The 13,325-nt window shown below is 34.8% G+C and overlaps 1 protein-coding gene across 1 annotated transcript in view; it reads left to right on the top strand.

The window, feature by feature from the left end:
* Positions 1–11,390: 11,390 nt before the first annotated feature.
* Positions 11,391–13,325, top strand: part of LOC101632022 (chromosome unknown open reading frame, human C9orf135) — a 60,902-nt gene continuing 58,967 nt past the window's right edge. Inside the window, exon 1 of the mRNA XM_004677994.2 lies at positions 11,391–11,539. Coding sequence (XP_004678051.1) covers positions 11,391–11,539 — 149 coding nt within the window. The remainder of the gene's footprint in view (positions 11,540–13,325) is intronic.

Genomic DNA, 13,325 nt, shown 5'->3' with positions numbered 1-13,325 from the left:
GTAATTGTTGTGGTTACAGTACCTGTGACTGATGATGATGTCATCTAGGGAGAGCAATAAATATGAAAGAGAAAAATACCATTAATAGAGCAATATCTTGAATGAAAGACCTTATTTATCATGCCAACTATAATGTATGGTCCCCAATTAATTTTCTTGTTGGTATTTGAAAGGCTTTCATTAACTAAATAAAGAATCATACATATAAAGCCTGACATTTACCATAAGAATTGAAAAGCTTAAGATGCTTGGGAAAAAATGAAGGATATACTTGATCTCAGAGTAGGAGATGTTCCTAACATCATGCAAGTAAGAAAACAAAAAGAAACCAAGTTGATAATGATATGTATCGTGTTTTAATTGCCACATTTTTTTTCATTTGGAACTCATCATGCATACATGAAAATATTTTAATTATAGGATGTTGATGTAAGCATGTAATAATGAAAAATAGAAAACAATATTTAGCAATAGAAGACATTGTATAGACTACCCAAACCTTGGCCTATTTTCCTGTTATTGAATTTTGCATTGTGGAATGTTTAATGATATGGAAAATGTTAATATATTGTAGACTAAATAAAGTTACAAAATGGTATGTGACTACATATGACAAAGCAAAAAATTGGAAAATTTCATACCAAAATACTAACAGTGATTTGCTATTAATTATGGCTGTCCTATCTTTCTTTTTTCCTTTCTTCCTCCTTTCCTTTCTTCCTCTTTCCCTCTTTCTATTTTATACAATATACATGTGTAAGATAGAAAAACAAATCTTAAGAAAGGAAAGAACATTCCTACTATTTGAATGGTATATTGCAAATTGACAGAAATGGGGGCCCTTTATAAATGATAACATTAATATTAGCAACTTTAATTAATATAAGTGAGAATTTGCAATGTTAAGAGAGAAGTAGACATTAATATTTATCAAAGTATTATTTTACCTAATGTTCCCTCTCAAAACATTTGTTGGCACATATAGATCTGAGATGATAGAAAATCAGTGGCCTGCACTGAGGTCTATTTAGAGTCAAATATGATTGTGACCCTAATGTAGTGGGAATGAAGCAAAAACATCCAGGTGAGTGTGGCTTGGGGACTCAGTGGAATATCTTGGATGTTGATTGTCCTCCTAGAACAAGAGAATCCAGAAAAAAAAAAAAAAGATAGTAAAAAGGCTCTCAGGAAAAAAATGATTCAAAATCTTTCCATTAAATCCCTTTACTCATAGAAGCTGGAAGTCTGCCTTTGAAGTTAGATATAAGGCATATTTTGGAGGTTCCTGTGACAAGTACAGCATTGCTATCGCCTCCCTTTTCTTATGTACCTCTCTTTACCAGGAATGATTTTCTTCTTTGAATAGTACTTTGTTCCAGGTTAAGAAATACTGCTATAAGCAATCATTTACTTATAAATTCTAACCTTGCAGAGAAGACAAATATTTCTGTATTAATAACCAAAAATATGTAACTTTTTCCTATACAGTATAAAATGTGAAATATGTATCATCATTTTATTGACAATGTCATTTGTAAACTTATACTGATAAAAGGACTTGGCACATGCTCCTTAAGTAGATCAAGCTGGGCTTAATTATCTAAAAGATATAAAAGGAAATCAGTACAGTCATGATATACTTCACAGAGTTCAGCAACATTATTTAGGATAGATGAAGGTTCTGGCTTCTTAAATCCTTAATCCAGGATATAACTAGCATCATCTGAATAAAAATTATATCAGAACTTCTGGAAATTTAATAATCTTTTTCTTTTATTTTTGATTTAAATACACAAGACTGGTCAGGTCTCTAATTAGACTAGCCTGGTTATATCCTGGGGCCACTCCTTAGAAAGTCAGGAGAACCTACTTAAACTTAGTTGTATAATCAAAACCAACCAACAGGACTAGGCTGTTTGTATTCAGAGATTGCTATTGCTAGGGAGTCAGCCATCACACTTGCTTCTTAGCGGAGACTCAAAAGCAAGCAAAGAAGTGGAAAAAAGAGAAAGCCTCAGGTATTCCTTGAATGGAAACTGTTGCTACTGGAAGCTATAGGCAGCTGGGAATAAAAATTAGGACACTTAGTTACTAATCAACTCTGGCCACTGGGAGTCAATGGTAGGAGCTTGGTTCATATTTGGTTTCCTTTACTGTCACTAAAGATGGCAGTCTGGGTTTCTGCAAGTCTGACTTCCAGCTTACTGACTTTCTGGGCTGGTTGATTTCCCAGGCAGGATGTTGTACATATGTCAGACTTCTATATATATAATCTGGTCATTGTTCCTTGTATCTTCAAGCTCTCAATACAATGCACAAAATGGTTACAGGAGACATTACATTACATTATCTCCCTTTGACAGACTCAAAGTCGATTGATTAGGACTCTTAATTTCATCAACAGAGTCCCATTGGCAATGTGATGATGAATAATCACAGATATAAATTTGCATTCAGCATGTTTATACTCTCCTGGATTAGGTCAGGAAATCTTGAGGGGTGAGGCATGGATTTTAAAGTCCTGCCTACCACATAGCTCTTAGGTTTCTCCTTATTTACTAACCATGCTTCCTGAAGGCCGAGCTACCTTTACAAATATTTTAGAGCCTCTTTCTCTTAATTTTATGAATATTAGTAATTTTGCTTCCTACATTACTGTGGTTTTCAGTAAATTTTCATGAGGGGAAACTACTGATTAAAACATCCATGTTTACATAAAAATTAATTTTTTCCTCATCATATTTGATAGTTTATTATTCCTTGGTCAGATTGGTTTTGTGATTCCAAGATTTGTTTCTTTAGAAATTCCATCGGATCTATTTCATGCACTGCATGCATCTAATAATTCAAACAGTTGAGCTCTGAAAAGAGGTAGAAGCCTTTTTTCTGTTGTTTTTACTTATCCTAGTTTATTTTCTTCTGTGTTTGCCAATAGTTTCTTGTGAGCTCTTATTTGTTCAACTTAATCTGGGTGAATCCTAGTCTAAGTTGGGGATATATTGCTTCAGAGAGGATTCAGCCACAAAAAGATGAGACACAAGTATGCTTTTTAAATTTTTTTTTAACCTAGGAAAAGAGGAGACTTGTTAATTTCTTCAGGTATCTGAAAAGGATCTAATGAGAAAAAAGTAAAACAATATTTGTTCTTTCAGAATGAGAACCAGTAGGTAGATATAAGCAGCGTTTCACTTTAACTCAGCTTAAGATGAAACTTAAAATTATGTATATTTGTTTGAAATTGGAATGGTCTGCTTTCGTTAAGTGTAAGCACCCTCCTTTGAATTCATGTGAAGATTGGATAAGTATCTTAAGCAGTATTTTAAAGGAGTACAGTTTTGCTTTGGAGAAGGTGCTGACTAAATAGCTTTGATTCTTCTTCCAGTCAATTCAGATTCTAGGTTTGTTTATGCCACAAGAAGCTATAAATTTGGTAGGAAATAAGAAATTATAGCCATCTGGAAAAATATCCCATTTCTTACTACAACAGAAAGAAATTTTGTTTTACAGTATCAAAGAAACCTTTTCAATTGGTGAGCCAGAATAATCATTAATATATTTTACTCACAAAATAGTTCTCCTTGTAACATACCAAGAAAAAAAAAGCAATTAACTTTTATATAAAATATTCTTCTCATGCATATATACACTGGGAAAAAATATGATGCTTTTTTTCAGTAATACGATTCTTTCAGAAATAGAATTTTAGATTATCTTAAACTAAATAGAATAGGCACTGGTAAATGAGAAAATATGACACAGCATAAGCTATAAAATTAAATTTAAAATACATTTCAATGTAGTTTTCTTTAATATTGAGACTAATTCTTTATAGAACTGGGTAGAGCTTTTTAATATTAAAGCATATTGAGCTATTAATATTATTCCTTGGAATTTTATATAAAATAAAATCTTACATATTCTAAAATTATAGCTTTGGGGGAAATGAAGTATTTAAACTTACACTGTGGAATAAGCATAAATTGAAATGTTTTAGAAAACCAGGTACCTTTTTCTATCTTTGGATTTTAGAATAACTTGAGAACTCCAAGGAAGAAAGATTCAAGTCCTCTAACTCTATCAAAGACCACAGATATACAGCAGTAAAATGGAATTAGTCAGAGGAAGGAAAATCAATCCACACACAAGGAGAATGACAGAAAAAAAGGGCAAAATATGATACAAATGCTCTTTAGGACAAAATTGGAGTTAGATTGCAAATGACAAGGCACAGGGACAAGAGACTCAAACTACTAACTGTATTTTATGGTGTAATACCTTAGGATATTATGTGGTACATTTTCTATGAAAATTAACAAAGGAAACATTTTGGTGACATACTACTGATATTATTATACAGTTATCTAATGATGAAAAGGTGAAAAAGTCATAACAAATCCAGAGAAAACAAAAGCTATAGAGATGAAGGTAAATCTAGGGAAATAGTCCTACAGAGAGTCCTAGAAATCAGACTCTTACAAGCAGAATTATATAGAAACAGTGTCTGTAGTAGATTGAGAATGAGAACACTCTTTCCAAGAGAATAAAATATGTGATTCAATTTACTCATCTTAAAAATAGAAATGACAATATAGACCATATGAGACCAAATAAAAGAGTAAATGTAAATGTGTTTTATAAAATGATAAATGGATGTTACTATTGCTGTTATTACTATCTATAGCAAGTGTCTGTTATTTTTGCTTATCAGGTATGCTTTCTTGTGTTTTGGAAATAGAGACCTATTTTATACCCTGGAACCCAAACCCTTATTTTTAGTCTAGATGGCTCAAAAAAGGATATGCCTAATCCATGGAGAAGGGCCCATGACACAAATGAATACCATGTCACCTCTGGGGTTGACTTTAGTGATTTTTCCAACAGTCACATGGATCAAATTAGCCAGATCCCAGGACATTTGTTGGAGTTAGAGGAAAGAAGAATGCTTTATTTTGTAAAAGGGTGCAGGAACAATCTTAACTTTTTTGGTGTGTATGAAATAGAACATGTGAGCACCTGATAAAGACAGTGAACTTCTTATCTGATTTTAAAATGCATAACATAATATATAGGATCACACAGGTGTCTTATCATAGTAGCTTATCAAAATTATTAAAACCCCACAAATCTGTGATAGAATATTAGAATATGTGTTTTTTTTTTTTACTAAAATATTAATTAGCAAGACCCAGCATGAGTTTAATAACTACCAGAATTTCAAAAAAGAGTATTAATACTCTTGGGATACTTGCAGAAGCAGTATAGAAATAAGAGATACCTGTGATTTCTATTTATGATAGAGGCACAGATACCTTCATTGCCAATGAGTCAATGTTGTCTGCATTCATAATGGAAGTATGTATTTCAGGTTAAAGATAATTATTCTAAATGTTTTCATGTAATTGACACATGTTAGATAAAATATTCAAAGTAAATTTGGAATAAAATTTATAGTCAAATTATATTTAGCTGTAGAAAATTTTTAAAATAAGTTTTTATTAATTGGAAAATAAATCACAAATTTAACTATAATTTATTTTATTATTCAGAGAGACATTATTAAGCAAGAGGTTGGACTGGGATTCTAATTGTCTGCCTTCAAATATTGTCTTCACTACTTAGTGGTTGCATTATTTAGGAAAGTCACTAGAATTAAGCATTTAATTTATTAAAATATTTTTTTCATTTTTAAAATAGATATAGAATAATTCCAATATCACATGACTATTGTGGTAATTAGATGAGAAAATATATATTAGAATGCCTACTGTAGTGCAAGGCAGCTGTAAAGTACTTGATGAAGGCTGCTTTTGCTTTATCGTTGCTACCATCCAGGTTCTAGGTATTGTGTTACATACAGAGGAAGCCAAAATGAGGGTGTGCCCTTACGCCACTCTAATAGGGACATTAAGCATATAATTTTTTTTTTTTAACAATGTGAAAGTGCTATGATAAAACTTGTTCAAGATGTGGGAACAGAGAGAAGGGCGTAATCCATACTAGCTGGAGAAAGTGTGGTGATTAGTAGGAAGGAAGACACACTTTTCTAGAGAAGGTGATACTTGTGCTGAATGTTGAAATGGAATGCAAGATCAACTTGATAGGCTTTGCTAAATGTCCACCATGGCCACCCCACTGTGTAAGTATGGCAGACTGATGTTGGAAAGGGAGAGTGGTAATGAGGATTTCTTCGAAGAAAATTAGCATAATGTTCGAGTTTACTTATTTCCTTTCCTGTTTCATTTGAGTCAAGTCAGAGAGATTTAGAGCACCTGGTGCATGGTGCCCAGTTCTACTCTCAAAATGTGTAAAGATCAGAGACATCCTGGAGCAAAGTTTAGAGAGAAACAGCATATGCTTCCAATGTTTGGAGGCCACCCAAAGTGCTGAGTATTTCCATGGGACAAGAATGAACACTGGAGAGTTTACTTGGGCATAACCCAATTTCAAAGAACTCTGCTTTTTCCTGGCTCTTTAAAAAATTACTCTTCTGAGATAACCTCCTTACTTTAAAATACCTAAACATAATGCCATAGAAAAAGATTTAACAGAGAGAACAGCATCAGAAGCCTGACACATGCCAAGCAAGCATAGGAAACAAAGCTCCTTTAAAGTTCCCCCAATTTTCCAGCTTCTTTCCTAAACTACCCACCCTTTCCTTTCAGACTGATGACACTGGGCATCCTTAACTTGTAGTTGACATACTCCACAACCACAAATCGCCTGCAATGACCTGACCATTTTGGAAGACATCTTTTAGTTAGTTCCTTAGCAGCCTGCTCACCATGTAGTTTGGTGGATTTTGTGAGGGATATGGGACAAGAACAGAAAGGAAGCCAAAACAACTTCTTTCCTCTGAGCGTCTTCCCTGTGAGGGGGTGTTCCCTTTATCCAGATTAAAGACCATGAGGAACAAAGTATAAAAGCCACAATAATACTGAACTTTTTTAAGCACAAGCTTTTGTCCCAGTGACTATTGCCTGGTGTCTAAAGTTATCTCACTCTTGCTGATAATAAATATTGAAGCATCAAAAAAAGAAAGCAGTACAGAAAAGAAAAGGGAGAATGCAAGGGCTTAGATAATTTGTGAAAATGGATACCCAGACTTTGAATAATTAAAGATTTCCAATTTGTAGGATATTAAAGAAATCCCTAATCTATACTTAGGTTCAAGCATGTCATTTCTAATCCAGATTATTAAAATTTTATCATAATAGTTAGGGACAATTCTGCCAAAGAATTTCACTTACTAGCTGGACTAGATATAAAAATAAAGGAAATGCTGAATTATAGAATACTATACATTGAATATTTAATAAATTAATCCTCATGCTGATAGTAGGAGGGCATGACAGCACTTAATCAATGCTACTTAAAACTAGTGATTTAAGAGAAAGTTAGTGCCTCATAGTTTTACACTTCAAATTAGAAGCACAGCAGATACTGAAGGTTAAAATTATTTTTTTAAAAGACTTATTTATGCATACAAGAGCTGGGGTTCAGGCCAGAGGTCTGGATGGGGCAGAGCATTCAGCAGAGACAAGAGTAGGGAGCACTACAGGCAGATGTACTGAAATACACTGACTACTCAAATACTGAGGGGAGCAGAGGGCAAGACGAGAGGTCTTTTGCTCTGAGTGGGTTACCTCCCTGGCCAGGGATTGGACTGGTGCTTTAGTGGCTGTGGATAGCTTCATGGTGCTGTGACTTAACCCATTGTGTCACCATAGAGGCCCCCTCAAGGTTAAAATCATTCTTAAAAGAAGTTGGTATTTATGAATAATCACATTTGGTCCTTGTTTCCCAGTCTTAACTATTTTTCTTTCATATTTCTTATATAATTTTCAATTGTACTAGATTCCTTTTGGGTGCTCAGCATTTATCTCTAAAATCCATACCACTTCTTTAAGGGTCAGATAATATTAATAAAGAAGAAAAAGGGAAACAGGGAAAGAAGGAAGAAAGAGATAAAGGAATGGAGAGAGGAACAAAAGGAGAAAGTAAGGTCTGGAAGAGGATAACCAAACACCTTTTTTTCATTTTGATATAACTGGTAGACTCTAACTTTTTAATATAAAATATTTAAAAGTAAACCCCTAAATTTGCTGTGGTGGTAATAGGAGGTTTCCGTTCCTTGTAGAATTAAAACATTGCGATGCAATCATTAATTAGGACAAAAACACTTACCTTTAAACTTTTGAATGTTATATAATTTACATTGACTTAAACCAGCTTCAGCATAGAGATAATACAAATTAATTTTAACACAGTATAATATTTTTTCTTTCATCCTAATTGAATGACATTTGGTAGAGAGAAAAGAAAGTTTAACTGCTGAAGGAAGAACATATTATAGCACTTTGGAAGTTACTGAACAAGGACTTTTCCAGGAGTTAAGCAAAGGATTCTTAAAATAGGTAGAAAAAGGAGGTAGGTAGTGAAGAGGTTTTACTCTGTGACTATTTACATCTAGCTAGTTTAAATCTGTTTTAAATTTGCTGTTTTGCTTAGATTTTTTTTTTTAATGAAAAGTGACTTTAATACAGTGAATATACAATATGGGACACAAAGAATATAACTTCTAAATCAAACACCTGAAGTTACCCATCCCCTCGTGGGCAAAAGTCAATCCAAAAGGGATTGGCCCAAAGCAAGGCCTGAAAGCCTGCCACAAGACTAAAGCACCTTCTGGCCGGGACCCATGGAAAAGGGTCAGAAATGGCCAGACAAATCTGAGAGGAAAAGAGCAAAATCAAAATCAATATAAACACTGCCATAGTCACCTCCCTACAGGTATCTCACCCACATCTGCCTTAATCAGTCCAGGGTCAGGAAACAAGCCCGGTTTCTTCATCACATGTTTGCTGCTCCATGTGGCTTCCTTAGGTCTCTCTCTCCATCTGCCTGCTTAGATCTTTTTTAAGGATCAAATAATATTAATAAGGACACATAAGAGTCAATTCAGATGGCAGGATTCCCACCTCCTACATTTATCTGAAAAATCCTGCTTCAGTTACCTAGCTGTAATTTTCTCACCTCAAGGATATTATGATGAAAAGAGATTAATATAAATCAAAGACATTGCTTTAAGCCCTGCTCTTCACTGGTTTGATAAAGTTTGAGGAAAGTGTGAATAACTCATATGTGTTAAGGATCAGTGATCTTACATTTATAAAGCATCAAGTGTACTAGTGGCCTTGAAAAGAAAAGATTATGTATGAATACAAAAACATCATTAATATAGTAACATATCCAGATATCTTACCAAAATTTTTTTTTCTGATTCAGACTATGGCATCTCACATTAAAGTATAATTTAAAAAAGATAGCCATGAAAAAGACCTTGGAAGTAGACAAAGCTTGAACAGTGAGTATACTTGTGAAACTCCATATAAACAATAACTGTATTTTAGGGTACTTTTCCCAAATGATAAGGACAAAGTTAATCTGTAATGACAGTAGACATTGCAATTTAACTGAAGGCTGAGCATTTATTAAGCACTGTTCACTTCCTTTGATATATTTGTTATCTTACTAATGCTCACAAAACTTTCTACAAGCAACACCATCATAGACTTGTATTTTGATAAGGAATCAACAACTCCAAAATTCCACAGTATTTCTGCATATGTAAAGAGAATGGAATACATATAAACTGGAGGGTAGATTAGAGAAGCCACATCCCAATATGAGGATGTTAAGTATTTTGTAGACACTGAAAATTAAAAAGCTTATAAAGTTGATATGAGTATACCAGCTCAAATATGCAATTAGTTAGGCTTACGGAACTCTAAAATAACAAGCTATATTTATTTTCTTAGCTCACTGCTCTTTGAGTTGCTGAAAAGCTTTTAAATCTCTGTAGCACCTGTGCACCACAGAAAGGACTTAGCTTTGGGCAATTTCTATTTCTAAGTCAATTAGACTACAGAGACTTTACTTCTTGATTGCCCCCATATATGTTGCCACTGCTTGAAGCACAAGTAAAATAAATACTAAGAAGAAATAATAGTAATAAATGTAATATGTTTGGCACATGGACAGCATGTTATGCTTTCATGGGACAGATGAGTTTAACATGGATCTTAGATACCTTTTTAAAGTTAATTTCTGTATTTCTTTTCATTTTAGATAAAAAAAAGTCTCAATAGCAATCAGCACTCTTCTAGCACTTAGCTGATGACAGTAAACTATTTATGTGGTTTTAAATAGCATGGCTTAACTGGCTCTCAGTAAAATAGAGCTGTACCACAGGTATCCACACTGGGTACCACATTCCACAGAAAAGCACTTAGTAACTGTGATAATAAAATTTGTGAAAACTGAGCAGGAAGAGCACCTCACTACTTGTACAAGTGCTACAATCTTGCAAAAGCAAAGACTCTAATGGTATCTCTTTTCTGTTTTTAAATTTGAATTTTGTGAACTTCACAAAAAAAGATGTTTCTGGAGCTTATGGAAGCCCAGGTAAATTTAAGACAATCAAATATAATATTCATTCATTTGTTCATTCAACACTGAGTGATGCCAAGCACTAAGCACTATGCTAGGGCAGAGGATCATCCTTAATTAAGTCATTGCTGCTTTTAAGTGGTCATCTGATGTTGGAATAAATTCTAATGTGTCGAGAATCATTTTCTCAAAACTTTAAAAATACAACAAGCACCTTCCTTCTGTAAGACATCTAATTTTTTGATGTGATGCCATAATCTTTTAAAGAATCTCCTTGCATGTAAGTCAAAACAAATGTGATAAATTTGTGTTGTCACAAAAACATGAAATGTTGCAAAAGAGAACTTGGTAATGCCTGAAGAACTAAAGGAATCAGAGCCCTGACCTAGAATTTGGGTCTTTGATGCTACAGACTGATGTTACCTCATATTCTTGGGTCCACTTCACCCTCTTCACAGTCCATTACCTCCTTAGTTTTTAGAGGAAGAAATTCATGTCCAGTAAGTCTAAATGAGCAGCTGAAACTTTAGCCAGCAGGTCATTCTTTTCAACCTCAGACTGCTTGAACAGTCCTCTGTTCCCCTTAGCCTGTAAGTGACCCAAGTTTCCCTTTAATTCTTCTCCAATTATTTTGAGAATGAGACAGAAGTGGGAAAACTACAGATCCCAAGATGCATCTCTCCCTCCTGGTACCTACTTAGCTCTGTCATCTTCTCATTGCATTCTGGGAAGTGTATTTTCTTTCTAATTCATAACTAAAACTGTCCAGGAAACCACTACCTTTGGGTTTGAAGGTTCTGCCCTCTATTGGCCTGCCCTATCCATTGACCCGCCCCAGGTTGCTAAGGAGATGGGAGACACAGAATCTTGGTTAGTGTTGGCAGCTGAAGCAGCACAGGTGCAGAGGGAAATCATCTGAGGTCTTTACCTGGAGAGCTGCCATGGAGCGCTATGACAGCTGCCAAGAATGGTGCAGCAGTAAACAATACTGGATTGAGCTTGGACCCACCGACTTACTGGAGCGTAAAGGCTCCCTGACCCTCCGTTCCCACCACAAGAAATACTCGAAGCCTGTGTTGGTGTCTTCCTGGTGAGAGACTTTCCACAGTTCCTGGGTGCTGGGAGAGGGGCAGAGGGAAGGAGATATGGAAGCAGAGGAAAGGGGAGTAATGTTAGGAGAATAAGTGCAGTGAGCAGAGAATAAGCAGAAGAGAATGAGAAAAAGGAAAAGAAGGGGGGAAAGAAGTAAGAAAAAAGTTGAGATGAGAGAAGTGGGATAGGAAAGGAGAGAGGAAAAAGAAAAGAAAATCTTTTGAAAGAAATGGAGAGGGTGGGAGTGAAAAAGCTAGAACAGTGAGGAAATAGGAGAACCCACCACAGCATCTCCTGAGCTGACACTAAGACCTGCTGCAGGCATCAACCTGACCACTGAGATCATAGATCTACCCATATGGTGGAGGATAGAATGGAGGATCCTTTTGGAAGGCTGGAGATCACATCCCCCAGATAAGTACCTAGTCCTAAAAGGAAGGGTACAACAGAAAGATGTCTGTTTGAAGAATGGTCAATGATGCTGCCATTTCTTGGGGAGGCTGGGACAGTGGGCCACACTGAATGACTTAGAGCAGTTTCCCAAACAAATTCTTGGCTACTAGGGACTGTTCTGGCTAGAAATTGCACAGTTAAGTTCTTGCCTGACCACCAGGGGTATTTGATATCTCTCCTGTCCCTTAGATCTTGAAATTTAAATTTACATAGAGATTCTGTTTTGTTAAGCAGTGTAGTAAGTAATAGCAAAACCATGACAAAAACCTGGAGAAAAATGGAGACTTGTATGGCATTTAGAATATTTTCCTCTGGGTCAGTTATCTTGGCCACTGTTTGACAATTGTTTTTAGAGTATTTGGACTATTCTGGGGAAGAAAGAAATGAAGTTATTCTGATCTCTTTCATACTTTTGTCTTTGAGAGAAGATGATTTTTCACTCTAATCATAAGACTTAGTCTATTTGATGTCATATTTTCATATAATATATGTGAGCCATAAGCTTCTGTCTTGCAAAGTTGCTATTGTCTACACACTTTTCCATAAGTCCACTCCTTACTTCTACTTTTCCTCTCTAAAATTGGCTCAGAATAGTTTGAACTCTGTGAAGTTATATAGATTTAACACCTGAAAGTACATTGGGAAGCAGAAAATTTTCTTTAAATCCCATACAGTGCTTACTCAGACCATAAAGAAAAAGCATTTACATTTTTCTTGCTTCTGTTTACTCCATAAGTATTTAGATCATAATGTAAATATCAGTAATATGAATATACTAGAAATTTAAGAGAGACCATTTTTAAGCAGACAGTGCTTCTTTCTTTGGCACTATTGCTTTGGAAGTTGCCCTATGGATATTGTAGACATCAATAGCAAAACCACAAAAGAGCATAAATGAGAAGGAGATGAGGAACTTGGTGGAAGAAAAGGTTGGTTGGTATATAACTGAAGGCCATTCTGGACTCTGCTGTAAATGGAGATAGTTTTCATGCTGTTGATCTTAAAAAAAAAAAATGGTTTTGGAACAGGAAGAATTAAATTTGATCTATGTGCATGTGTATGGCAGTTTGCTCCATGTTGGAGACACAGAGGTAATGATTTGTATAAAGCATTTAGCCTGGCACATAGTCAGCAGTCAGCAATATATGGTAGCTAATGGTATTTATTTAGGACAACAGTGGTTGAAAGTTTGAGCTTGTGGTTTGAGTATCAACTCTGTAGCTATGTGATATTATAAGACTGCTCTTGACCATTTTTGCAACTACTACATGGGGAATGATAAGATTATTGTAATATTAAACAAGGTATTGTATGTGAAACAGTTTTTTTTT

The sequence above is a fragment of the Condylura cristata genome, unplaced genomic scaffold, assembly GCF_000260355.1.
Source record: "Condylura cristata isolate star-nosed mole 26May11 unplaced genomic scaffold, ConCri1.0 scaffold00006, whole genome shotgun sequence".
In the NCBI taxonomy this organism is placed as follows: domain Eukaryota; kingdom Metazoa; phylum Chordata; class Mammalia; order Eulipotyphla; family Talpidae; genus Condylura; species Condylura cristata.
This window is presented reverse-complemented; position numbering and strand designations above follow the sequence as displayed.